Below are 27,017 nucleotides of genomic sequence, written 5' to 3' on the forward strand. Positions count from 1 at the left end.
CAGGATGGGGGTGACTGCACAGTCTTGCTATAAATTCAATCCACCAAGAGTTGAAACCAACAGCTTGCAGTGGGAAAGGGGGGCTGAGGAGGAGTCAAGAGAAGTGTGGGACAGCTGGGGACAGCAACTGTGGGACTGCAGCACGGAGTCCGTGATGGATGAGGTGCTGCCTGGCCGGCAGACACACAGACGTGTGTTGGCCCCAAAGGCAGAGTTGCAGGCACTCTCTAGCAGTGCCTGGAGTGGAAGAAAGGGCTGTGGGGCTGGCTGGGGGCTGGGAGGCAGCTGGCAGGGCAAAAAAGATGGTTTGGAGCTGGAGAGAACAATCACCCTACAAACCTACTAATGTCCTCGGACTGCTTGCTCCCCTTACCTCCCGCGGTCCTCGGCTGCAGCGCTCTGCTCCGACAAAAACAGCACCAGTCATAAGCTTTGTCTTTTTAATAAAAAATAAACTGTCTGTGACAAGTCGTTTTTGAATCCCAAAACAAAGGAGAGGGGAGAGGAAAGGGGTCCAGGGGTCAGACAGGGAAAAGGAGTGAACAAGGCTCAGATTACCCCTGTGCTCTAGCCAGGCCAGAAGGGGTTAAATCTGCCCCAACTGAAGCAAGACGGAAGGAGGTGAGACTTCAGGAAAGGCCTCCCTGGTTGAGTTGATAAGGGGAGCAGGAAGGGAGCAGCTCCCTGCAGAGTCCTGGAGAGCCTTGGGAGAGGGGAGTGTTGGTGTCCAAGGTGACAGCTGCTTTTAGAGTGGAGTCTCCAGGTGTGGTGTGCCATCTTACAGTTGCTTAGGTGTTTGGTGTTTTAGGGTCTCCTGTAGCAGTATGTTTCTGGAAGATCCCGGAATGGCCAGAACTGAAGGATCCTCTCTAGGTCCTCCTATCATAGCCTAGGTCCAGGTCTGGGGCAGCCCCCATTAGAGAGGCCACGTGCTTGGCAGAAGGGAGTCCCATAGGGGAGTCAGACCGCTGTGCCCAGTCCCACTGAGTGCTATCGGTGGCACAGAATGGCAGAGAAGGTCCTCTTGTGGGAGGAAGGTGGTCTTTTGTGCTACTCCCACCCTAGTCAGGGCTGCACTGCTCCCGGTACCCCCAGCCAGCACGGCCAGGCGCCCTGCCCTACCCGACAGCTCCAGCTTGTACCCAGAGTTTAAGCCACCTCAGTGCCCTGGAGGTTGCTGTCAGCGTCCACATCACTGGCAGAGGTCCTGAATTCCTTGGGGGATTGGAGGCACTGCTCCCTGCTCAATGGGGCCTTCTCCCCGAGGGGCAGGGTCCCACAGCCTTGGACCTTGCCCCGGGCTCGGAGTGCCCCCAAAGGGGAGGCGAGGAGGAGGATGAGGGCTCCTGAAAGCACTAAGGCAAGGAGTACAGTGACGGTGAGGAAGTGGGGCCAGTAGGACCGCGGGGCAGCCAGGGCAGCCCCACCACCGACTGTGGTCAGCGAGGCCTCCATGCGTTCCCGGGGAATGCCCGCCAGTTCAGGATCCAGGGCCAGGGGTTGGTCCTGACTGTCCACCCAGTAGGAGACCACAGGGTATGAGAAGTCATTCTCAGTGGCCCAGCACTGATAGAGACCCCCCACCCCATCTCGCAGTAGCAGCAAGAGGGAGCCATGGTAGACTGTGGAAGAGATGTCCGGGATCGCTGCTGTGCCGTGACTCCAGTGGTAAGAGGCCAGAGCTGAGAGGTGGGGGCAGGGGAGCTCCAGGATAGAGTTGGGGACAGCCAGGACTTCTTTAACTGTAGGTAAGGGAAAGGGGCCAAAGGTTAAGGAGAGAGCAGGCAGGAGGGAGTCTCTACCCGACATGTGGGCCCCAACTCCCACCTCCAACTTCTATTTCAACTCCTAAACTCAACTCTGACCCCTTTCCTATCTCCAGTCTGGGCCCCATACTAACCTCCCCAGTCCATCTGACTGCAACTCTGACACCAGAAGCAACTTCAACCCCAGCCCTGAATCCCAGCTTAGAATTCCTATCCCTCCTCCCTACAGCCTACATCCCAATCCATTCCAACTCTGGGTATTCAGGTCTCAAGCCAGGCAGGTGCTGGGGGAGAAACTGAGGCAGAAATGCCCATCCCCTCCCAGAAGTCCTCCCGAGCCTTTGTGCCTCCCCTGGTCCCACACTCACTGATTTGGGGGCGGCTCCGAGGCCTTCCGCTCCTGCCCATGGGGCCATTGGCACATGCCCACTCTGGGTTCCCACGCTCCATGTCCTGCTTCCAGGACTTCCTGAGAAGGCAGGGAAAGCAAAAATTATCCCTTGAAACAGCCAAGAGTGGGAGGAGGAGGGAGCAAGAGAGCGAAGTGCAGGGGGGAGGAAGGTGGGTATGGGAGACTAGGTGGAACAGAGAGGAGGGGAAGAGAAGCCCAGAGTGGACTGCCTGATGCAACTCCATCCCTGAAGGAGCCCCCCACAGGCCGGGGGAATCTTGCAGGGAATGTGTTAGTAGCACCTGGAAAGAGGAAGACCATAAGCTGGGTAACTGGCACTCACGGGATGGGGGTGGGCAGGAGGCGGCAGATTTGGGACTCTGGGTCCCAAGCACAGTGAGGGTCCCGGGCAAGGACACAGTCCACACAGCTGTCGTAGACACTACAGTTGGCTCGGGGAACCCTCCAGATGCCTCCTGAGAAGCCTGCAAACACTGCGCCCTGGAAGAAAGATGGAGAGTGTCAGGGTGTCCTCGCCACACCTAGGAAGAACCCGGCACCCAAGGTCTGCCCCACTAGAAGGCCATCTGAGGGTCAGGCCCCTTCTCACCTGGGTGGGGGCCAGCTGCAGGTTGCGAACAGGCTCAGGGTCAGGGAACAGCTGGATCTCCTCCACCAGATAAGCGTTGTTGTCCCCACTCACCACAGCCTTGTGGAGGGATCCTGTGCCTGTGAAGAGACAGAGAGAGCTGAAATTGTCTGACCCCATCTACACACCCCTCTCGTGCTCCCTCTCTGACTCCAGATGGCTTCCCCAGCTGTCAGAAAGTTCCTTCTGAAGTGTGCACTGGACACAGACCTGTCAGACCGTTTCCCTCTATGCCACGGAGATGAGCTTGCTTGTAAATGGCTGGAAATCCCTTGCCTCTCGGCCCTTCCTTTGCAACTGCCTGATAAAACTCCATGCCTGGAGGAACCCAACCGTCCCCTTTCTCCATGGACATGGGGAAGTGGACTGCTGAGCACTTCTGTAGAAAATCACATCACCAGCCTCCCTCACCGCCATCAAGTGCCTCTACTCAAAGGCACTTCAGTGAGTTCTACCCTGAACACCCTTTTAAAAATTACTACCACCCCAACTGGCATTCCTGACCACACACTGCTCCATTTATTTTCTAATCTCATAATGTACCCAGTAATTGACTCTTCAGTATGTTTATTGTCTGTCCCCACGCACTCCAAAAAGGAGCTAGATTGTTGTCTGTTTTGTTCTCTATTGTATACCCAATATATGCACAGCTGATGTCCTAAAAGAATGAATGAACCTGATGGGTTTCTTCCACTAAAGCTCAAGGTCATCCATCTCAGCCAGGCCCTCAATATAATATATGCTTGGCAATCTTCCCCATCTCCCCCGCAGACTGTCTCTCCTTTTTTCTCTCTCTTTTTTTTTTTAATAAATTTATTTATTTTTGGCTGCGTTGGGTCTTCATTGCTGCGCGCAGGCTTTCTCTAGTTGCAGCGAGCGGGGCTACTCTTCATTGTGGTGTGCGGGCTTCTCATTGTGGTGGCTTCTCTTGTTGCAGAGCGCGGGCTCTAGGAGCACGGGCTCAGTAGCTGTGGCTCGCGGGCTCTAGAGTGCAGGCTCAGTAGCTGTGGGGCACGGGCTTAGGTGCTCCGTGGCACGTGGGAATCTTCCTGGACCAGGGATCGAACCCGTGTCCCCTGCATTGGCAGGCGGATTGTTAACCACTGTGCCACTAGCGAAGTCCCTCTCCTTCTTTCTACGATGAATATTTGAATCTTTTCCTCTCTCCTCAAACCTCCCACCTTTTCTACCCCTCAATCTCCACCCACCCCGCCCCTCACTCATGACCCTGTGTCCTCCTACTTCGTAGAAAACACAAAAGCCTTCACAAAAGAGCTCCCTCTATGTCTTGCCCATTTCCCCCACAAGTCTATACATTCCCCCTTCCTGTCTTATCCCCCCTTCTACTCCTTCACTCCCATCCCAGCAGAGGTCTGTACCTCCCCCACTCACGACCAGTCCCTCCCCCTGGTTCTAGAACCAGGCTTCCTGCTGCCTCTGCAACTTAACCTGCCATTTAGCCCCTCACCTGCCCATCTCTTCGCCATCTCCCTCTCTACCGGATCCTGACGATCTTTCCCATCTTTAAAAAGATTGCTGGCTGGATCCCACGCCCTCCTCCAGTTACCTCCCCTTCCCCTCTTCCCCTTCACAGCCAAGCTTCCTGAAGCATGATCTGTGATCTCTACTCTCGCTGTTTCCAGCTCCCCCTCTATCCTCCCTCACTCTTCACCTCTCTAGCATGTCTTCCCCATAAGATAAACAGTTCTTGCTAAGGCCACCAAAGCCCTCCATGTTTCTCTCCCCCACCAGACTGAAAGCTCAGAGAAGGTAGGGACAGGACTGTTTTGTCCTCCCACTGTATTTTCAGAGCCTAGCAGGGTGCCAGGCACAAAGTAGGTGCTCAGAAAACATTTGTTGAATGAATGCCTGAGTCAATGAACTCAAAGGTTTCCCTCCTCAGTCCGAGTTGCAGTCCCTGCTCTGGTCCCCTGAGGGCCTTCAGCCCTTTACTCACTGGTGCCCAGGTACATGACCAGATGGCTATTCCCATCGATGCCCTGGGCTGTCTCCACCGCAAGCCGTGTGTACTCCACACCAGACTTCACCAGCAGGGGTGTCCCCACCACCGGCTCATCCATCAGGAAATGGTCCTTCATGAAGGTCAAGGCTTTATCAGAGGAGGGGCCCTCCAAGCACTGAAGGGGAAGGCGGCAGATCAGGTCAGCTTTCTCCTTCCTTCAACTCACCCATTGCCTCTTCCCTCCCTCCCTCCCCCTTGGCTAATATCCTTTGCCTCCTTTCCTCTTGGCAGTTCTCATTTCAGGATGGGGATTAAAGCTGGACTCAGGAACTGCCTGGCTTTGAATTCCAGCCTCTGAACTGAGCGTGCCTGAGGTTCCTTAACAGTGTAATGGGCCTATTACCAATACATCACAGGCTTGCTGTGAGGATGCAATGCACCAACACATGAAAAGTAATTAGAACAGTGCTTGGCATAAAGTAAGTATTTCATAAACATTAGCTGTCATTATTTTCCTCCATCGTCACCTTCACCAAGGATGCCTGGCCACCAGCAGGAAGTAGAGTGAGGGTCCCTTGCAGACAAGGACCACATTGAACTCATGTCTGTTAAGTCCAGGCATAACACAGGACCTGGCACACAGTTGGTGCCCAATAAATGTTCGCTGAGTCAGTAATTGAATGAATGATGTCACAGAAAGGGGTGGTGAACAGGGAGTGTTTCTCATCATGGTGTGGCATGAATTTGATGCGTGACTCTGGGAGAATCCCTTCTCCATTCTGGGCCTTCTTTTTCTTACTCATAAAATGAGGGGGTTGGACCAGCTGTTCTCGAAAGGCCCTGCCAACACCAGCATACTGTGGCTTTGGGACACCTGTGTCCTGATCTTTGGTCACGATTCTTGTCCTCCGTTTCCAAGAGCACTGTCTTAACACCAGCCCCAGCTCTGTCACCTACAAGATATGTCCTCAGACAAGTTACCCCACCTCTATGAGTTGCAACTTCCTCATCTGTAAAGTGATGTAATAACATTTGTATTTCATTTTGATGCCAGAATGAGCATAGGCACTTACTCTCACTTCCTCCCAAAGGGATTTTTTTTTTTTTTTAAAGACACAAACCTACAGGGATGGGGAGAACAGGAGAGGAGGCAAAAGCAGCCACATTTTGGAAGCTGGAAAGCAAATGAACAAATAGGAAAAGATTTAGCAGGATAAAAGAATCTTCTTAAGCCAGCCCAGGGATAACCCCAAACTATCTGATTTATAAGGCAGAATTCCTGAAGTTCATGGATTAGTGGCCCCAGTCACCTCTGGAAATGGGGCAAAGGAGGGGCTGAATAAAGAAGATTATTTGAAAGTCTCTTTAAGAAGTAGGCAGATTTCCTCCCAGCTCCATGCCACTGAGTGACTGACCCTTCCATACCCTAGCCCCAAACTGGAGGTTTATTCTCTGGAGAGGGTAAGACAGAGGGACTCTGAATGGAGTACAGCAGAGATGGGTGACACCACCATGAAAGCAGGGGATTAAATCCAAGTAGACACAGTACCTGCTGAGACTCTTCCCCCACACCCAGCCCTCTTTCCCCATGGCTCCCAGACACCAGGAGCCAGACCATCTCCCTCCAGGCAGAAGACTGGAAGAATCTACTCCAGGAAAACTGACTAGAGGTCCAAGAGGAAAGACTTAAAGATATTGACATTGAAGGTCCCCAACAAAGCAGTCCAGCCAGACCATCCTCAGTGGAGCTATTACGGAGCTCAAGTTGCCAAGTCATGCCCAGGGTGCAGAGTTTCCAAACAGTCCCCTCCCTCTTAAATATGAGTAGATAGCCAAGGATTACCAGATATGTGAGTGAAACCATGAACATGAAAGAGATCAAAACAAGGAAATGGAAAAATGAATAAACGAAAACCTAAGAAGAAACAGAAATGATTCAGAGAAAAGAAAACCACAGCAAAATATCATTACTATCTTAAGAGAGATAAGTATGAAGTTAGTATACCCATGAAACAAGAACATAATGCTACAAAAGAGGAGTTGTTATTTCAAAGAGTGTGGCCAGAGGTTACATACTTCCTGAAAGAAGACTACACTACCACTATGAGGTAGTTTTGTTCCCGAAAATCAAACTTTAATCTGATTACATCTCTAGATCCAAACACCAACCAATTTACAGAAAATACTTAAACTCCATCACAAGATGCAAAATCAAGATCCAGACTGTGGAAAATTCTACATAACAAATAAATTGCAGGAGAAAAAAAGAAGTTGGAAAGGGAACATACAGACTAAAAGAGACTGAAAAGAACAACCAATCCAAATTTACAGTTCTTATTTGGATTTTGATTCCAATAAACAAACCATAGTTTTTAAAAACCCTTATGATATCTGTGAGACTATTAGAAATTTGAACACTAAATGCATATTAGATTAAGGAACTATTATTAATTTTTTGGTGTGATAATGGTACTACGGCTATGTTGTTGTTGTTTTCAAAGCCCTTATCCTTTGAAGATACATACTAAAATATTTATGGATGAGGTAATGGGATGAATGGTAGCCCCCCAAAAGCCATGTCCATCTAAAACCTGTGAATGTGACTTTATTTGCAGAAAGGGTCTTTGTAAACATAATTAAAAATCTCAAGATGACTCATTCTGGGGACTTTCCTAGTGGTCCAGTGGTAAAGAATCCGCCTTCTAATGCAAGGGACGTGGGTTTGATCCCTGGTCAGGGAACTAGGTTCCCACATGCCGCGGGGCAGCTAAGCCCACGTGCCACAACTACAGAGCCCACACACCCTGGGGCCTGTGCACTACAACTAGAGAAGAGAAAACCCGCATGCCACAACTAGAGAGAAGCCCTTGCAACGCGATGAAAGATCCTGCATGCAGCAACTAAGACCCAACGCAGCCAAATAAATAAATAAAATATTTTTTTAAAAAAGATGACTCATTCTGGATTACAATGGGCAATAAATCCAATGACAAGTGTCTGTATAAGAGAAGTGGAGAGATAAGGCATACAGAGATAAGGCAAAGTGATGACAGAGGCAGAGATTGGAGTGATGTGCCTACAAGCCAAGGAACACCAAAGGTTTCCAGCAGCCAACCAGAAGCTCAGAGCGAGGCATAGAATAGATTCTCCCTCAGAGCCTCTAGAAGGAACCAACCCTGACGACACTTTTTTTTTTTTTTTGCGGTACGCAGGCCTCTCACTGTTGTGGCCTCTCACTGTTGCGGAGCACAGGCTCCAGACGCACAGGCTCAGCGGCCATGGCTCACGGGCCCAGCCGCTCCGCAGCATGTGGGATCTTCCCGGATCGGGACACGAACCTGTGTCCCCTGCATCGGCCGGCAGACTCTCAACCACTGCGCCACCAGGGAAGCCCCCTGCCGACACTTTGATTTCAAACACCTGGCCTTCAGAACTGTGAAAGAATAAACTTGCGTTGTTTCACACCACCATGTTTGTGGTAATTTGTTATGGCAGCCATAGGAAACTAATACAGATGAAATGATACAATGACCAGAATTTGCTTCAAAATAATAAGAGGAGAAGTGGGTGGGGTATAGATGAAACAGTTTGATTGGCTATGAGTTGAAGCTGGCTGATGGGAGCTGATGGGAGCTGTACGGAGGTCCATTACACTATTCTGTTCACTTTTTATATATTTAAAATTCTCTATAATGGTACGTGTTTATAAAAGACATATTCAAAGCTCAAAAAATCTAGTAAATTAAATATCTGATAGCAGAAATTAAAAATCTGATAGAAGGATCAGAAGATAAAATTGAGATACTCTCTCAGAAAGTAGAACAAAACCAAAGACATGGAAAAAATCTTTTAAAGGATTTTAAAAGGTAGAGGACTAGTCCAGGAGGTCCAGAAAGAAGTGAAAAAACGTTCTGACATTAGAATGTCAGCTCCATGAGGAAAGAGACTTTTGTCTATTTTGTTCACTGCTATATCCCCAGTGCCTAGAACAGTGACAGGTGGCCTCAAAAAATATTTGTTGAATGAAAAGGGAACAGGAGGAAATAGTTCAAGAAAACTTCTTAGAACTGAAGGAACTAAAATTCCAGGCTTAAGGGGCAAGTTGAATGTCCAGACAATGAATAAACAGATATCATCAAGGCACAATCATGAAATTTCAAAACAACCAGCGACACAAAAAAGGTACTACAAGATTCTAGTGAGAAAAAGAAAAACAGGTGACATTCAAAGAGTTGGGGATCAGAATAGCTTTAGACTTCTCAACAGCAGCATTGGAAGCTAGAAGATAATAGAGGAAGCCTTCAAAGTTTGGAACGAAAATCATTTCTAGTCTCGAATTAGATACACCTAGGCAAACTATCAAACGTGAATGTAGAATAAAGACATATTCAGACATTCAAGGTCTCAAAAAAATTTACCTGTCATGTATCCCTTTCCGGGAATCTCCACTAAAATGAGATAGTGAAAAAAAAGAAAAGAGAGGAAGTTGTGGGATGCAAGAAACACCAGATTGCACAAGGAAGAGGCAAAGGGAATGCCCAGAATGATGAGGAAGGGAGATTCCAGGATGGCAGCTGTGTCCCGGATGTAGTTAAGATGTAGTACAGACTACAGCAGATAGGAAGGATCTCCAGGAAGATGAAACTCTTAGAATACATAATGGATCTTTTTTTTTTTTTTTAATGGATCTGTTTTTAAAAGAGATTCAGATAACTGAGGAATAGTCTGGGGTTGAATTAAAGATAAGAGCTTAGAAAACAAAGCAAAAAAATAATAATAATAATCAAGATAATTACTAACCCCAGGGAAAAATTTTAAATTATGCAAAAAGGAAAAATAATCATGTCTTACTACCTGGCTCAGTTGTGAATAATGAATCATAATACAAATATTGATTTAACCAAAATTACTATAAAACAATGTTGGGAGATGATGGGTGGGTGCAGTGGTGTGTTGATAAGGCAGCTCTGGGGAACGACGAGTGGGGGGACCTCTGATTTGAAGTGTTTGCTGATTTCCATGATGTATTATTCCCACCATGGCTGATTTCAAGCTATCAATGTATTGTCACTGAACTCGGATTTGTAAAGAGATGCACAAATGGTTCTTGCTAGTTGCTGCAAGCCAGTTCTAGCACATCGCCGAGTGCGGATGGGGGACATGGTTAAATCCTCACCATCCAGAATGGGAATTCAATAGACACTGCCTGACACTGAAACATCAAGAAGAAGTAAGAAAAGTATTTCCAGATTTAGAGATAAATATCAAAAGAATCAGCTAAAAGAGTTGAAGGTGGTTGTCTCTAGAGAGGAAAAAGTGCTGAGGATAGGAAACAGGGCTGTTTTTTGTAACTAACCATGTAAATCTATGTGATTGTTTAAATGCTGTACATATACACTCTGATCAAAAAACGAAAGTTAAATAAGAAATGCAGGTGAAGATGCCCAAGACAGTCCTTGGCACAGCCCGTGCTCCCTTGTTTCCTTAGTGATACACCCAGGTATTTGGGGTGCACTCAGCTGGGGTGAAGAGGTGCTGCTCTGTGTTTAGGATGGGGTTGGACACATGTGGAATGTGGGCAGCCAGAATGGGTGAATATCTGAGCAGACAGGACCTGGGGGTGCGGGGAACACTAGCATTTATTGGGCATTTATTATGCCGTGATAGGTACTTTGACATGCATATTATGTAACTGGGGAGGCAGGGTTTGCTCAGTGGGATGGGTAGTACTCACGCTGCCTGGCCGAGGACTGATATCAGAGAACCCGTAAGTAGTCCAGCGTGAAGTCTCTTTGTTCAATTCCTTATACTTCCCCTCAAAGACATGCTTGATGTCCTTGAGTGAGAAAGCACAGACAGCAGAGCTCCTGGTCCCACCAACCTGCCTGGAGAAAGCCAGAGGGGACATTGTCTGTAACCTCCTCTGCTATACCAGGAAGCTCCCCTTCCAACCCTGGCCCACCCTTGGTTAGAAACCCCAGAAAGGCAGGAGGATGAAGGGCTGGGTCAGCCCCCAGCTGTGGTGGTAAGGGCTAGGAGAGCCCCAGACTCTAGCCCATCTTAGGATCTGAGGTGTGATTATCTTTAATGAGAATTAAATGGGGGCTCATGCCCTGGGGTGTCTCCTGCCTGGCCTGCCCAGACTGGGCCCCTATGGGAGGAGCAGTATAACCAGCTGCCCAACAGGCTCCAGATGAAGTGTTCCTCCTTGGGGATCCCACGTATTCCTGGTCCTCAGATAACCAACCAGAGCCTAACTACAACTATTTTTATTCCTTCAGCCTTAGTCTGTGGAGACAAATGGTCTCTCCTGTTCTCTTTAACCTGTGACATACACCATATTCTCAGTTCTGGATGCCAGACCCTGCTTACAACAGATATCTTTGATACCTGACATATTGTCAGCAGATCCCAGACCACAGCAAGTAAGTTAAACTTTCTCAGCCTCCAAGCAATGACTGTATTTTTATCTTATGTCGCTGGTGGTGTTTCACTCTTTGCTCTGACCATTAGGAAGCTCAGAGCTAAATTTGTGCCGACATCCCAGCAGTGCACATTTGTAAAGCACATGTGTAATGTGCTGACTGGATCCCTGGGTTCTCTTATTCTCCTTTTATTTCCATTTCCTCATGGATTTTATTTTATTTTAATGTTTGCCTTTTGTAAGCTGCCTCCTATCCTTTTTGGAACCAGGCAGGATATAAACTAATAAGAACCTTTCTGAGCTTTATTTTTCCCATCTACATTAAGGGCATGAGTCAAATTCCTGGGAGATGGTGACGATCAAATGCCTTCGTATGTGAAGTGTGGAGTATGTGCTCGGCTCACATCGGTTCCTACCCTCCCTGGCGGGCCAGGGCAACAAGGGTGCTGACCCGTAATCCCGCTTCCAGCCGCCACGTTCCCGCCTGGCTGCTCACCACTGAGAGGTGAAGACAGCGTAGACATAGGGATCGGTGGAGGAATTGTCTGCCAGCAGGACAGCGTGACGGATGATGTTGAAGGGCAGCTGCCCCGGCTGGGCGCAGAGTAGCTGGGCCTTCAAGAAGGTGGTCCACTTCTTTTGCAGCAGCTTTTCGCCGCCCACGTCGTTCTAGGGGCACCAGAGGAGTCAGGGGACGACCCCTGCCCCACGTGACCTCACCCTCTTCCCCGCCCCTCACTCCCATTGGTCACTACGTGCTCAGCCCCGCCTCTGCCGTCTCCCCATTGGCTTCTCCACAGCCAGCCCCGCCTCCCGCCCAGGTTGCAGACCTTGCAGACTCTGGCCACCCGGGATGTGTGGAGCTTCTCGAAGAACTCAAACTCGCTGGCTGTCTCCTCGAAGAAGAAGTAGACGACGTGGGTCGAAGGGATGGCTGCCACGAAGGAGGCGTCCGCTGCAGGGGCGGGGCAAATGGGCTAAGAGATGGAGCACCTGGATGCCCTTGCTTCCCCTTTGTGAAAACTCTTGGCTCTGGAGGACAGGAGACATGACCTCTCGGGTCCCACAGCTGGTCGAGACGTAGCCATGGGTGGGGGGTGGGGGCGGGGAGCGACTGGTACTTCTTTAATTATTTATGTAAGATGAAAGTTTCAAGAGGACGGGAGTTTTGTCTTCTTCCCTGCAGTACCGCCAATGCCTAACAGTACTGCCTTGCACACTGTTATACCTCAACAAACGAGAGTTGAGTGAATTAACAGCAGTTCACAGTGCCAGGTCTCCGCGACTTGGGGAAGGGGGCCAAACCTGTGCTGGGTGGGGCTCAGGTCCTTACGTTGCAGCCAGCGGAGGAAATTGTCCGTCTTGAGGACAGGCTGGGATCCCAGTGTGCGCATCAGGATGGGCTCACTGCCCAGGAAGTTGTTCATGGTGCCGGAATAGAGCATCCCATCTAGTGTGGGGAGAGGCGGGGAGACCTCATCAGTTGGAGGGTGCCCCTGCCCTCCTCAGACCTGTCAGCATTCACATCAGTCTCTGGCCTCCTTCATGTGTTCTACACCTTCCTATGGAATCCCAAAGCCCAGCTCACAGCCCCACACTGAGCACCATTCTTAGGTCCTTCTGCCCACAGGGAATGGCCAACCTTATGGCCTTCAGTGTTTTGGCACTTTTCTCTGGCTCCTCCCTCCCATGCCCAGCTAAACCACTTGCCAGTTAGAATCACTCATTGTTGCCCGAAGACGGCTTCGTTTTGTTTCCGTACCTTAAGTCCTACCCTTTTCTTCATGGAACACCTTCCCTGCCCATCTACCTATCTTTCAAGGTCCCACTCAGTCAAAGTCCACCGCCTTCAGGAAGCCAGGGTGGGAAGTCTGTAATGGTTTGTGTCTGGGAGGGCACAGCACCATGATTTCTTCTTTGTAATCCCTACAGTTCCTAGCACAATGCCTGGCACACCAGAGGGGGCATTCATACAGAGCATACTTGTTGAACAAATGACTGAATCTCAGACCTCTTCCCTGCCTGCGACCCTTCCTGGACCCTCCCACCTCTGTGCCTCTCTCCATATCCATTTCACTCCACCTCCTTTGTGGCAGTTTCAGCAGGAGCTGATGTTTGGGGTACCTGATTCTCCCTCTGATTTTGTGTTCTGAGGCTCCTGGCTTCTCCTCCCTCTGTCCCCTGCTTTTCAGGAAATTGTCAGATTCCATATGTCACAGAGTGACCAGGGAAAGCAGTTGCTGGGATGGACCAGGGAACCTCATACTCACCTGCCAGGACAGCCGTGTGCTTATGGGCGGGGTCGAAGGGGCTTTGGCCTTTCCCCTCTACAACCTTGTCCTCCGAGATGGGCAACAGGTTGGAATCTTGGAGTTCCTAGAGAGGGGGAGTGGCTGGGGGGCCAGAACGCCAGAGTCTCATGTCTGGGAAAGGAGGGGCGTGAGGGAGGGAGGGGAGGGGATGTAGAGGAAAACTGGTGTGGGGCCAGGAAGCTCACAAGGGTCCTGCGTCTGGAAAACCAGAGTTTTCCAGAGCTGCAGAGGATGAGCTGGGAGTAGACGTGAGGAGGGATGCTTGGGGCCTGAGAGCTGGTGCCAGATAACTCACAATGAAGGTACAAGCAGGGCTGAAGGCGAAGGTGCCACAGGCGTAGAGATGGGTGGCATTGAAGGAGACCAGGACACGAATAAAGTTGAAACACTGTGTCTGGGGGAGATAGAGAATTCAGGCCTCCAGGGCACTTGCCCCAAACTCCTGGGCCCCCAGAGGCTGCTCCTTCACTCCCTAGCAGGGAGAAGGGCTGGGCAATGCTGAGGCAGTCCCCATCTGTCTTTATAGAACATGATGCAGGCAATTATCATGCAAACAAGCATCCTCTGCTGCCTGCCCAACCTGAGATCATCCAGTGATGGTCTAGGGACACCAGGGTTCTCTACCAGAGCCCCAGTATCTCCACCTCTACTTACCTCATTGCTCTTCTTCTTAAAGGCACATTCACTCTTTTTTCGGTCACTGGCTGGCCAGGGTATCTGAAGTGGGGCATTGGGAAAGAGGAGATAAAGGGAATGAGGTCTTCAGCTCTAGCTCTGACCTACCATCCCCCCCTTGGCTCTGATGTGAAATCACCAACAGGCATAGTGGTTAGTTACACGCTAGTGGGCTATAATAACCTCACTTTGTGACCCTGGCTATTACTCTGATGATACTGTTATTCATTAGGACACAGCTCCATGGTAGAGCATGGCCTATGGAATCAGACCTGAGTTTGAATCTAGACTCAGCGACTTACTGGTTGAGTGATCTTGGTCAACTGCACAGGCTTCTGGAGGGCACAACTAGGTAGCATATGTAAAGCGCCTAATGCCATGCATGGTATAAAAGCAAAGGTTGGCAAAAAAAACCACCACATTTCCTGAGGAAATTGTTAAAAATGTCAGTTCCTCACACCTCAGAGAATCTGTATTTTTAAAAAATTATATTTATTTATTATTTTTGGCTGTGTTGGGTCTTCGTTGCTGCATGCGGGCTTTTTCTAGTTGTGGTGAGTGGGGGCTACTCTTCCTTGCGGTGCACAGGCTTCTCATTGCGGTGGCTTCTCTCGTTGCAGAGCACGGGCTCTAGGCGCACGGGCTTCAGTAGTTGTGGCTCGCAGGCTCTAGACCGCAGGCTCAGTAGTTGTGGCGCACAGGCTTAGTTGCTCCGCGGCATGTGGGATCTTCCTGGACCAGGGCTCAAACCCGTGTCTCCTGCATTGGCAGGCAGATTCTTAACCACTGTGCCACAAGGGAAGCCCAGAATCTGTATTTGTTTTGTTTTGTTTTGTTTTTGTTTTTGGTGGTACGCGGGCCTCTCTCTGTTGTGGCCTCTCCCGTTGCGGAGCACAGGCTCCGGACGCGCATGCCCAGCGGCCATGGCTCACGGGCCCAGCCGCTCCGCGGCATGTGGGATCTTCCTGGACCGGGGCATGAACCCGTGTCCCCTGCATCGGCAGGCGGACTCTCAACCACTGCGCCACCAGGGAAGCCCAAGAATCTGTATTTTTAATTGGCATCCCATGTGTGCAGGTGGCCCACAGACCACACATTGAGAAAAACAAACCGTGGAGATGCTCAGTAATTGCTAGCTCCCTCCCTCCCTTTTATCCTTCCCTCTCCCTTTCTCCCTCACGTTGTTCCCATGAGTAGGGTGGCTGTAATTTAACACAGAAGCTTCAGTGATTTCTACCAGTGGGTGGATATCATATTATTGATACAGTTTGAGTCAATGTTTCTCTCATATGTCAATGATTTCCATATCAGCCATTTTAGTAATTAATAGTATTCAACCCGTATTCATGGTACCAATGAATAGTGAGGCCACTATAGTGTTTCTTGTCTGTTATACCAATCATATATATATGTTTAGACGAAGAATTGCTGATTGTTGGGGACTTTCCTGGTGGTCCAGTGGTTAAGAATCCGCCTTCCAATGCAGGGACTCAGGTTCAATCCCTGGCCAGGGAACTAAGATCCCACATGCCGCAGGGCAACTAAGCCTGCACACCACAACTACTAAGCACGCGAGCCACAACCAGAGAGCCTGCGTGCTGCAACTACAGAGCCCACGCGCTCTGGAGCCCGCGGGCCACAACTGGAGAGAAGCCCGCACGCTGTAACAAAGACCCAATGCAGCCAAAGAATAAAATAAATAAATATTAACAAAAAAAAGAATTGCTGATTGTTGCTGATTATAGGTAACAGCAAATCGGGTGGTTATTCATGCGTAAGCAGCCCAAGCACAGGGCAGCTGTCGGTCCCCTCCTCACTCCCAGCCCATGCCCTTCCCCTGGCCTCTCACCATGTTCTTCAGCCTTGGTACCCCTGGATCCTGGATATTCAAAGCCAGAATGGCCTCTCGAGCCCCCACATAGAGAGTGTCTCCATCACCACTCAGGAGCAGAGTGTCAAAATCCTGGAGGCCCTTCTGGTGGAAGAAGCTAAGAGCTCTGCGTCCATCCCCTGTTGAGAGGTGGGGAGAAGGAGACAGTGATGAGAAGTCAGTGGTCAGGGCTTCCCTGGTGGCGCAGTGGTTGAGAATCTGCCTGCCAATGCAGGGGACACGGGTTTGAGCCCTGGTCTGGGAAGATCCCACATGCCATGGAGCAACTAGGCCCGTGAGCCACAACTACTGAGCCTGCGCATCTGGAGCCTGTGCTCCACAACAAGAGAGGCCGCGATAGTGAGAGGCCCACGCACCGCGATGAAGAGTGGCCCCCGCTTGCCGCAACTAGAGAAAGCCCTCGCACAGAGACGAAGACCCAACACAGCCAAAAAATTAATTAATTAATTAATTTTAAAAAAATGTTTAGGGCTTCTCTGGTGATGCAGTGGTTGAGAGTCCGCCTGCCGATGCAGGGGACACGGGTTCATGCCCTGGTCCGGGAAGATCCCACATGCCGCGGAGCGGCTGGGCCCGTGAGCCATGGCCGCTGAGCCTGCGCATCCGGAGCATGTGCTCCGCAACAGGAGAGGCCACAACAGTGAGAGGCCTGCGTACCGCAAAAAAAAAAAAGAAAAAAAAAAAGTTAAAAAAAAATAAGTCAGTGGGCAAGCAGCTGATTTCTGAAATAAAATCAGGGGAAGAAAAGGGCTGGCAGAGTGTGTTCCCCAGACCTTGGCAACTGGACCCACTCTTCATCAGCAGCTCCCCGCTTCGTCCCACCCTGCTGGCAGCCATAGGAGCTTTGTGTGTTGAGCTCATAGTAGAGAGGAAAGGCAGCCAGAGACAGGGTAATGACAGACTGGAGCTGGGGGAGGGTGGCCCGTACCCAAGAGACAGACAAAGGGACAGGAAATAAAGTGAGGCACAGTGGATGCTCTTCCAGGCCTGGGGGCTGCGGTGGGGGAGGACACGTTGGTCCTCACCCGTGGGGAGAGCAGAAGGCAGAGAGACGACAGGAAGGTGTTGGCGGCCACAGACAGGAAAGCTAGATGTAGATAAGACTATGTGTCAAAGTAGCTGTGGGTTGTAGGGGACCCACTCACCAGCCCCACTTTCCTCCCCGCCTCTATTGCAGGAAATTTCCACCACAAGAATCACTGCCATAGGCTGAACAGAAAGGAAATGTTTTTCTCCAAAGTTTCCTGCAAGCGCCTAGATGTCACCTGGGCATGGGATTCCAGCTGGCTGTGGGAAGTTCCCTGAGGTCTCCCCATCACCGTGGTGTGGCAGAGGTGGGGCGTGTGTGCCTGGTCCCCTGGCATATCAGCAAGCGGGGAGGAGCTTCTGAAATCCTCTCTCATGAGCACATTTGTACTTTTGCATTAGTTAGAGGACTGACTAGCTAATTGTTACCTTCGGAGGCTCAGAGACTGTTAGGACCAACCAAGAGGAGGAGCTGGGGAAACGTGTGGCAAGGTGCTGGAGAGGCAGGCCTCCCCAGAACTGTATACACCCCTCTGTTACTGAACCGACTGCCCCAAAGTGTGGTTGTCGGTTCATCTGCCTCCCCCTTGGGACCATCAGCACTTTGAGGGCAGGGGCTGAGCCCTGTTTATGTTGTAATCCCAGCGCCCAACACAGAGGTCCCTCCATCAACCGGCAACATGCATTTCCTTTACCGCGTTGCCCCAGAAAGACGCTAAAGACACAGCTGTGCCCAGGAGTCTGCCCCTACAACTCCTCCAGAGCCCGTGTTCCTTCCTGAATCTTTTCCCTGGAGGTGCAAGACCAGCAGTCACCACAGCCTCAGTAAGAAACCAGCCAAGCTGTGCCTAAAGGGTCCCAGGGTCCGTATCCCAGTCAGGCCACACTGAGTTCTTGTATTCTTGGTGTCCACAGTACTGGGCCTGACGTGGTCCAGCATCATCTGTGCAGTTGTGTGTCCTGGTGTGTCCTGGGTCACCAGGCCCACAGATGCTCTTCTGGCAGGGGCCTTGGCTTTGGGGCACTTGAGGGCATGAAAGCAGTTACGGGTTTGAGGTGACCAGTTCGATACCAGTGACATTTAAGGAGGGAAAGAAAAATCACCAACTCTGGAAAACAAGAAGGCACAACGCCCCTGGCCCCCTGGTCCCCTCACTTCCCTTTCCTCAATCTCTGCCTCAGGTGAGTTTCATCATTCACTTCTGTCTCAGTCAGCCCGGTGTTGCCATCCCCACACTTCCTGATCATCAGACACTTACCTGCGTAGTATTTGACCCTGGGTGTGGGCCCCTGCCCGTCACCCCGTGCAGTCGTCGGTGGTGGCAGGAGCAGCAGAAGCAGCTGGAAGAGGAAAAGGCCCAGGAGGCTCCAGGAGTCCAGGCCCAGGGCTGGAAGGGCCATGCTCAGCCAGAGGCTGTCACCAGACGGCTCTGGGGAAACAGGCACCCGCCACTCTCTGGGTGAGCAGTCGTTACCACATCGTCCCTGGGAACCAATCAGATAGCCCCAGGCAGCAGAAGTGTGTATTGTGGGGGGGATGCTAGAGAGACGGGCCAGTTTCCTCTCCAGAGTGCCCTTAGAGAGTCTCACTTCCATCATCCCACAGGCCTTATCCCGCCTCACTCTCCCCTCTGGGTAGGAGGCCAGCTGTTCCCCATCCCGCCCTTCTGATCTCTTTGCACCAATAGCGCCACTTTGCCTTTTCTCACCTTACTCTCAGGGAAGTCTTTCTTGCTGTTTCCTCTTTGCCTTCCCTCCTCCTATAGCCCAGAGCCCAAACCAATGCCTGGTCCTGGGCAGGGAACTTTCTGGGGAGCAGATTCCTGCACTCACAGTATAGATTCTTCAGACGTGACTCTCCTGGCACTTTCAGATCTGTTGATACCCAGGGCCTCGTACACAGCCCTACCCTCTGATGACCCAAACAAGCAGACCAGGTCTGAATCAGCCTGTTCTGATCTCTCCCCAACTGGGCTTAGGTCGCTGACTCTCAGGCCTACAAGCCTCTTCTTGCAGGGAGGAGATGGGAGTCCAGCCTGGAGGGCTGGCTACCAGCATCGTGCGGAAAGTGGCCCCGGGCAGGGACTAGCTGGCTGTCTCCCAGCCTCTGCAGCTGCTCCCTCTCTCCCTGGTCCTTGTGCTGCTGCTGTCTATCTCCCTGGGCCTCTGCATAATCCTCCCCTGGGACTGCCAACCCCCAGCCACCCATCTCATCTCACCTTTGAGCCAGACACAGTGCAGAACCTAGATGTTCAGACTCTTGGGCGTAGGTGCCATCCAAGAGAAGAAACAAGGGGGGTTCCCAGGCCCCAGAGGCAGGGGACGGGAGGCTCAGCCTGGCTGGGCCAGGCGTGCGGTGCTCCAGGTACCCATAGCGGCAAAGCCAGCACTGGGAGCTCTGGGCAAGGGAAACCAGAATTTCCACCTCGAGTTGTGACAGATCCCTGGCTTGGGCGGAAGTTGGTGGATTGGGAGGGGACTAAAAGGAGGCACACCTCTGTCTTTCACCTCATCTATCCAGAAAGTTTAAACGGCCAGAAAGTTTCTGGGTCATTTCAGCCATTCCCCTGTCCCTCTATCTCATCACATCCAGTCTAACCAGACTAGCAGTGGTTTCTCCTCTTGCTCAAGACTTCCCAGCTAGGAGACATGACACAGTCTTTCATATTCCTCTTTCCACTTACCCACAAGGTGCGGTCTCTCTACTCTTACCTACTGGGAAGTCCCTGCAGTGATCTAAACTTTCAAACCTCCCACTTCCAACTGGGCCATAGTCTTTAAAAAATAAAACAATTGCAAACAACAGGGACCTACTGTATAGCGTAGGGAACTATACTCATTATCTTGTAATAACCTATAATGGAAAAGAATCTGAAAAAGAATATATATATGTACAACTATCACTTTGCTGTACACTTGAAACTAATACAACACTGTAAATGAACTATACTTCAATTTTTTAAAATGGCTTTAAAAAATCTAATAAATAAATAAAACCATTGCATTAAGCTCTTATCCATGGCTTTGCTGTGGAAATTCCTTCTGTAGTCTTATCTCCAACACTCTCATGGCAGCATCAGGCCAGCGGGAAACCCAGAAAATTTCCCATCTGAGCTTGAACATACTTCTGGGGCACCCGAACGCCTGATGATGGCTGCTCACCCCCTCCCTGAAGGCTCCAGGGGGAACCTCATAATCCAGGGTTAATGAGGCATCTAGCACCAAGGGCTTCACGACCTATAAAGTGGGTAGTTTCCTGCCCACTCCGCCTGAGCCCCGCTGACTGCTGGTTAAAGAGCACAGACACCCCAGGGCTAATCCGACTCCGATAAATAACCCACCTCCTTCTTAAATGCACATTCCTCATGGTCAGGAAGTCCTTCCTGTAGGGTAACTTCCGTCCCTCTTGCCACAGCAAAGCCTACAGGGTGATGGGACAGCCTAGGCTCCTCCTTAGAAGAATTCCTTATCAGTCTGCTCAGCCTTCTTTCCTTTCCCTCTGCTCCCATTTTCCCTCCATTTCCCTGAGGGCTGGCCTCAGCCCAACCCCTCCTGACAACTGTTTCTATCAAGACTTACCTAAGACTTCCCCAGACTCTCATGGAGTCTTGTTGCCAGATCCTTGGGAGAAGCCATGGTCTAAGCCACCCAGAGAACATTTTGTAGACTCTCAGAATCAAGGGAAACTCCCACCCAGACCCCACCTCAGAGCCTAACCTGCTCTGGGACCTCTCTGCTTGAACAAATCGTCTTTTCTGGGTCTCTGGGAGGAGCTCTGATAGGGTGGGTGGGGCTTGGGGAAGGAGGTTCCAGCCCCACCCTCCCAGTCCTTGCCCTATTCCCACCTCTCTGGAAGTGTTAGATTCAATGCCCTGAGCCGAGTTCCTCCTTCTCCAGAGACCCAGGAATTCTCCTTCTGGCAACAAGTCTCCCTTTCGCCAGCCTCTCCAGTGAATATGAAGTCTGCATTATCAGGCTTTGGTCTACCCAACAATTTTAGCTAGGTACCACCATAATCCCATTTTAAAGATGACAGAAAGTGAGGCAAAGGAGGTTACACAGCCAGAAGCCAAGTTAAACTCATATCTGCCTCATACCAGAGTGACTCCCTTAGCTACACTGTCTCTCAGGAGTCCTACTCCTGCCCTAGTCGGGGAAACTCAGCTCTGAGCCACTTGCATGGAGAAGGCAAGTGTGTAGGGTGGGGGGTGGCAAGTTCTAGCTCCTATGGGCTAAGAAACAGTGCCTCTAGGGTGATTCCTGACTCAAGAGGAAACAGAAACCTCTCTGAAGAAAGGCCATCAGGTACAGGTCCCACCCCCTGTCTCCACAAGGGCTTTCTGGTCTAGCTCCCTGGAGGAGCCTGGTGGGGAGGAAGGGCACCCTGCCGCTACCACTGCTTGTCTTGCACCAGAGCCTCAGGAGTCAGATCCCAAGTTACACTGCCATCTCCCTTGCTGCAGCCTGCAGAGCCCACAGCCAGGGCTGGCTTCCTGGGCATGTGACCTGCGCAGTCACACAGGTCCCCACGCTCGGTCTAATGCCCAGCTGCTGCCGTCTTGAAAGTCTTGATCTTGTTCCAGGAGCTCCACACTTTCATTTCGCACTGGGCCCTGCAAATGATGTAGCAGGTCCTGCCCAAAATATCAAGAATGCTCAGAGCTGACAGGGTCCCACCCCCTCACTGTACAAACCAGGAAACCAAGGCCAGGGAGGCGAAGTGTCCTGGCTGAGGTTGGAGTCAGGCAGCAGTTCAGGTGGGGTGGTGGTAGGAAGGGGTCAGAGGTTCAAGGACCAGGCTGTAGGGGCCGTGCCATTTCATAGCTCCACTGTGGGAGCTCCCCAACTCCTTTCTCTCCCAGCCCTGGGGCCCAGCCTGGGGACCCCCATGACAACAATGCTGAGTTCAACCCTGACCCCCCCAGTGGGGACTCCTCCCCCACGGCCCCTAGACCACATCAAATAGTAGCCCCTTTCTGGCCAGCTTTCAGCCCAGGATAGAGATGTAGATGTGGGGATGGAGGTGGGAAGGGAGATGGGGATGTCACTCCCACACTTACCCCATGCTCACCCCAGGGACTCCGTCTCTTCTGCACCCTGAGCGAGCATGGATACCTCACTGAGGGAGGGGCTCCTGAAGCCAGGAGAGAAGCCACTCCTGGCTTTGCCAATGACCCAGCTGGTCCAGTTTCCCCCCCACCCACCTCTCCCTTCTGGCTTCAGGGACAGCCCCAGAAGGGCACAGTCCTAGGGAACATCAGCTTCCTGGCTCTCCTTCTTAGCCCCACCTGCCCTGCCCTTCGTTACCCTCTTGTTACAATCACAAGCAAGTCAAATCAACTTATAATTATTAAGTGCCTACTGTGTCTAAGGCACTAGCGATATCGTCAAACCTCTACTCCCCCAGCATCCCCCCCACCTCTTCCCATCCCCAGTCTCCCAGCCTTCTTGCCGCCCACCCAGCCCAGTCCCCCCTAACCCCTTACCCAGTGCCTGCTAGGTTTCCTCCTTCCGTCTGACTAGTGCTGGGAGACTGAGCTGAGTCCTGAACACAATGGCCCGACCCCCTCTCTCTGTCCCCTCCTCAGGGCAGAGCGAGCGCCAGACAATGGCCCGCCCCCTCCTTTCTGAACTGTCAGCTCTCCCGCTCCCTTACCTGGAGCTTGGAGCGGCCTCCGTGTTTCCCTCCCCCTGGAATGCCAGGCTTTCCGTCTCCCAGTGCCTTCGGCCCTGCCACACCCCCACCCCCCATCCCCAATCCCATCCCGCCTCACTCGTCCTCAGTCACCATGGCAACTGCATCTCTAAGTGGGAGGGACTAGAATCTCCCCATATTCTTCCTCCTCCTTCCCAGTGTCCCCCTGCGCCCCACCTTCTGCGGCTCCTGGATCCACATGTGTGGAGGAGGCAGGGCTCCGGATGTGGGGGGAGGCAGGAGGGGGCACACTAACCCCTGGGGGTCCTTGCTCAGCTCCCTTGCCCACCGTCAGGCAGGCACCCCAGTGCAGATGTTCCCCAGCTGGGTTCAGGGGGTCAGGTGGGGCCATTTCTCCTTTATGGTCGGTTTCTCTGTGTTTTCCCCATTCTCTCGGGAACTGTGTATAAGTAAGGGGGTCACACCTGGATGCTGGTCTGCCTGACCCCAGGCAAATTTTTGAGTTTGCCAATGAGGATGCAAATGAACCCACAAATATCTATGCAAAGAAGCCAAGAGACAGGGTCTCTGTCAAGAAGCCCAAGAAGCCCTCTTCTATTAATATTATCCTGGCTTGCATGGCAAGGGCTCCATTGCCAGGTTCAGGTTCTGCCATTTCTTATTAAGCCACTTTACCAAGAAGATGCCAGAAGTCTTCTTTGGCTAACTCCCTGAGACCTATTAGGAGAAAGTTTGTGCTATAAGAGGAGGGATTGAGGGAAGACTTCAGAAAGGACTTTCCAGAGGTCCAGATGAGATAGGGCTAAAAAGAGACAAGCCTGAGCTGGATCCTTTCCCATCTGTGAGGCAAGCAGGGGTCTGGGTGGAAGCTTTGGGAGCTGGGCCTGGTGTCCTTTTCCAGGCCTGATCCTGAGCCACTGTTTACCAGAGTTCCCTCCTGTTCCCCCTTGGCCTCAACTTCTTCACTGGTAAAATGAGGAGTTGAAAAAGCCCCTTCCAGGGGACTTCCCTGGTGGTCTAGTGGTTAAGACTCCATGCTTCCACTGCAGGGGGTGTGGACTCGATCCCTGGCAGGGGAACTAAGATCCCACATGCCTGTGGCCAAAAAAAAACAAAAAGGAAAAAAGAAATGGAAAACAAAAAGCCTCTTCCAGGTTGGCCTCTCTCCGCCTGTGGGAAGACTGTGAGAAAAGGTACCATGGGACTGGGGAGCAAGAGCCCTGGATCCGGGGCTTCCCTGGTGGTGCAGTGGTTGAGAGTCTGCCTGCCGATGCAGGGGATGTGGGTTCGTGCCCCGGTGCGGGAAGATCCCACCTGCCACGGAGCGGCTGGGCCCATGAGCCATGGCCTCTGAGCCTGCGCTTCCGGAGCCTGTGCTCCGCAACGGGAGAGGCCACAACAGTGAGAGGCCCGTGTACCGCATAAATAAATAAATAAAATTTTTAAAAATTAAAACAAAAATAGAGCCCTGGATCCCAGGCCTGCACACCTATAACTTGCTGTGTGATCATAGGCAGGGCACTTGCCCTCTCTGATTCACATAGGTAAAAGGATGGCTTTCCAGCCTACCTGGAAGCAGCTTGGCTTATCTCTAGACTGAGTATTTTTAGGAAGAAGGAAGTGAGTGTGCTGGTGCCGGCCCAGGGCAGAGAGTTTCACAGGCCAAACCTGGTTCCCCTTTAGATTAGGTCTGGGTTGGGGTGATGGGTGAGCATATCTGTCCGGGGCAGGGCAAGAAGCATCTGTGGTGAAAGCAGAAGTGGACTGAGCAGAGCTGCTACCACTTTCCCCCACTTCCTGACATGCCATCCTGTGTGCCCTCAGCCCGAGGCCCTTGGGAACTCAGAGGGGGCCTACAGGCTCTTCTTCCCCAGGACTGGGACACACGGCAGGAGGGGAAGAAATGATTTGGAATCAAGGTGGCAGGGATTAGAGGAAACTGGGCTAGGGCAGGTTGGACTGCAGAACGACTTTACACCCGGCGGTGTCCTTGGCCCCCATCTCTTTCCCTTTTAGGGGAATTGCTCACAGTCTCTGTGGCAGAACTGGAAGGGACTACATTTCCATTTCTGAAAAGGGAGTAAAGTAGGGGGGGCCTACAGCCCCCGCCCCCAGCTCCACTTCGTTCCAGGTTACCCAGCTGGGCTTCGGGGAACCTCTCCTGGCTTTGACATATGGAAATCAAAACTTGCAGGCAGGAGCTAAGTTGTCTTGACGAGGGAGCAGGGGCTTAGTCTCCGGTGGGGACTGTGGCTGTAGTTAGAAGTTTGCTGGGGTACGCTGGACTCCCAAGTCCCCTGTGTCTAGTTCACTGGGGTAGAGAAAGGAGAACCTTTCTACAGCCTAATCTCCATTTCTCCTGCTGAGGCACACACAATTCCATTTACTCTGGTTTGCTTAGCCTCAGTTTCCCCATCTGTGGGAAGGCGGCGTCAGGGCCCTATGTCTTTAATTTCAGGAAGAGCAGGAAATGGCTGGATGGAGGTTAGCAAATGAGGGTCCCAGGAAAATAAGATGGAGGAGTGAAGGGTGAGGATACCCAGGCATCCTGCCCCCTAGGCTCTGTCCCTCAAGATACCTGGGGCTACCCTTCCCCCAGTCCGAGGCCGGAGGACCACTCAGAGGGCCCCCTACATTATCCATTGAAGTTGGCACACAGATATTCCGTGTCCATAGGGCTAGGAAACTGACATCCCACGCCACCCCATCCCACCCCAGGGACCACGGTCCCCCTTCCCCACCACTTTGAAGCCTTACCCCCAGCCCAGCAGTGGAGACCCTAACCCAGGCGTCCAAGACTTCCAGCAGAGTCTGTACCGGGCAGGGGGCGGAGCAGAGGCAGGCAGGGCAGGGGGAGGGGTGGGGGCCCTGCCAGCCCCCTCCAGTGCCCCAGTTCCCAGGCAGCTCTTAAAGGGACCAAGGAGAATTAGCTAGGGGCAGCTTAAGGGGGTAGATGTAGAGGAAAGTAGGTGGTGGGGAGAGGATTAGGTTTGCCAGGGACAGGAGGGCCAGAGTAAGGGGCCTGACACATCCTCTATTCCCCTGGAAACCCCCAGACTCCTCAGTCTAGCCCTTTCTTCCTCCCATACGACCCCCATTTTGGCCACCCAGCTTATGACTACCACCTCTTCGAATCCTGGCCCCTATTCCCCTTGGGCCCTTGCCCACTTCCTCCCCCCTTCCCCATATTCGTGCCACCTCAGTCTCCGGTGAGAGCTGCCAGCTGGCACTGACTGGTACTAAGCACGGAGAATCAGCCCAAGGATTGTAAGGGACTGAGGCCTGGCCCCAGAGGGGGAGGGGAGGCCAGCACCTCAGAGTCAATTTAGGGTGGGGGAGGGCAGGAGGCACCTTCCCCTCTCAACTACCTTCTAAGTCTTGTTTCCTCCGCCCCTCCCTGGGTAGGGGTCACTGAGGTGCTGGGGAGGCTAAGAGACAAAGGGTCCTGGCTCAGCCCCTCCCCCTCCTACTCCCTGATCAGCCGTCAGGGTGGTGACATAGAAAAGGAAAATGACTTAACCAGTTACCTCTGGCCCTGGAGGGGCAGGGGGCAGCTGAGAGAGACATATAAGTAGAGGGAAAGAGAAGTGGAAACTGAAAGACAGCAGTGAGCCCGCAGAAAATCTCAGTTCTCACATCACTGCTCTGCTCAAAAATCCCCCCTGGCTCCCCAGTGCCTGTGGAATTAATTTCAAACTCCCTGACTGGTGTTCTAGACCTCCTCTCATCCCTTCAGCCTGGGAAGGCTCCGCCCAGTCCACTTGGACCCTGCCTTTCCTCAACTTTCAGTTTAGACTCTATGCCCTACCTGGGATGGTATTTCTCCTCATTTCTACCTGATAGAAATGTTCCATGCCCTCCCCACAAAAGGACCCCTTCCTCTGTAAAGCCCTCCTGGGTCCTCCCACACTATTCTGAGTTGCCACAGTGTTTTCTGGGAATCAGGAGTCCTGGAGTGAGCTGGGTGACTTCAGGTAAACCTCTCTTCTCTCTGGGTCTCAGCTGCCTCACTTAAAACGGGAATACTAACAGTCTGCCCCCTATTGTTTTGGAAGTAATTTGGCTAAAGGTCTCAGGTTCGGCAAAAGTGCTCCCACTGAGTCTATTTCTGAGTCTATGCAGTTACAAATACTTATAAATCGCCTACTATATTGTCAGACACTGCACCAGGTACTGGGGATTCAAAAAGACAAAAACACCTATTCTCAGGTGTATGTATTCCAGTATGGAAGACAGAAAATGAACAAATATACAAACAAAATAT

At 51.6% G+C, this 27,017-nt stretch overlaps 1 protein-coding gene across 8 annotated transcripts; it reads right to left on the reverse strand.

Annotated features, from left to right (window-relative positions):
- Window positions 1–426: 426 nt before the first annotated feature.
- Window positions 427–25,573, reverse strand: SEMA4A (semaphorin 4A). 8 transcript variants are annotated; one of them, XM_060298205.2, is made up of 16 exons: window positions 22,158–22,259; window positions 20,677–21,710; window positions 18,357–18,527; window positions 16,030–16,190; window positions 14,160–14,222; window positions 13,801–13,899; window positions 13,464–13,569; window positions 12,527–12,643; window positions 12,024–12,148; window positions 11,690–11,862; window positions 10,504–10,654; window positions 4,764–4,944; window positions 2,768–2,886; window positions 2,501–2,658; window positions 2,135–2,235; window positions 427–1,742 (listed from the first exon to the last, which is right to left on the reverse strand). In XM_060298205.2, the coding sequence occupies exons 3-16, from the start codon at window positions 18,496–18,498 to the stop codon at window positions 1,150–1,152; spliced, it is 2,289 nt and encodes a 762-aa protein (XP_060154188.1). In that variant the 5' UTR covers window positions 18,499–18,527; window positions 20,677–21,710; window positions 22,158–22,259; the 3' UTR covers window positions 427–1,149. The 8 variants fall into 8 exon arrangements, with proteins under 8 accessions (XP_060154188.1, XP_060154168.1, XP_060154155.1 ...); XM_060298185.1 differs by lacking the exons at window positions 20,677–21,710; window positions 22,158–22,259 and adding an exon at window positions 25,511–25,573; XM_060298172.1 differs by lacking the exons at window positions 20,677–21,710; window positions 22,158–22,259 and adding an exon at window positions 22,754–22,825.
- Window positions 25,574–27,017: the final 1,444 nt, after the last annotated feature.

Source organism: Globicephala melas, chromosome 1 (genome assembly GCF_963455315.2).
Source record: "Globicephala melas chromosome 1, mGloMel1.2, whole genome shotgun sequence".
NCBI classification, from domain to species: Eukaryota; Metazoa; Chordata; class Mammalia; order Artiodactyla; family Delphinidae; genus Globicephala; species Globicephala melas.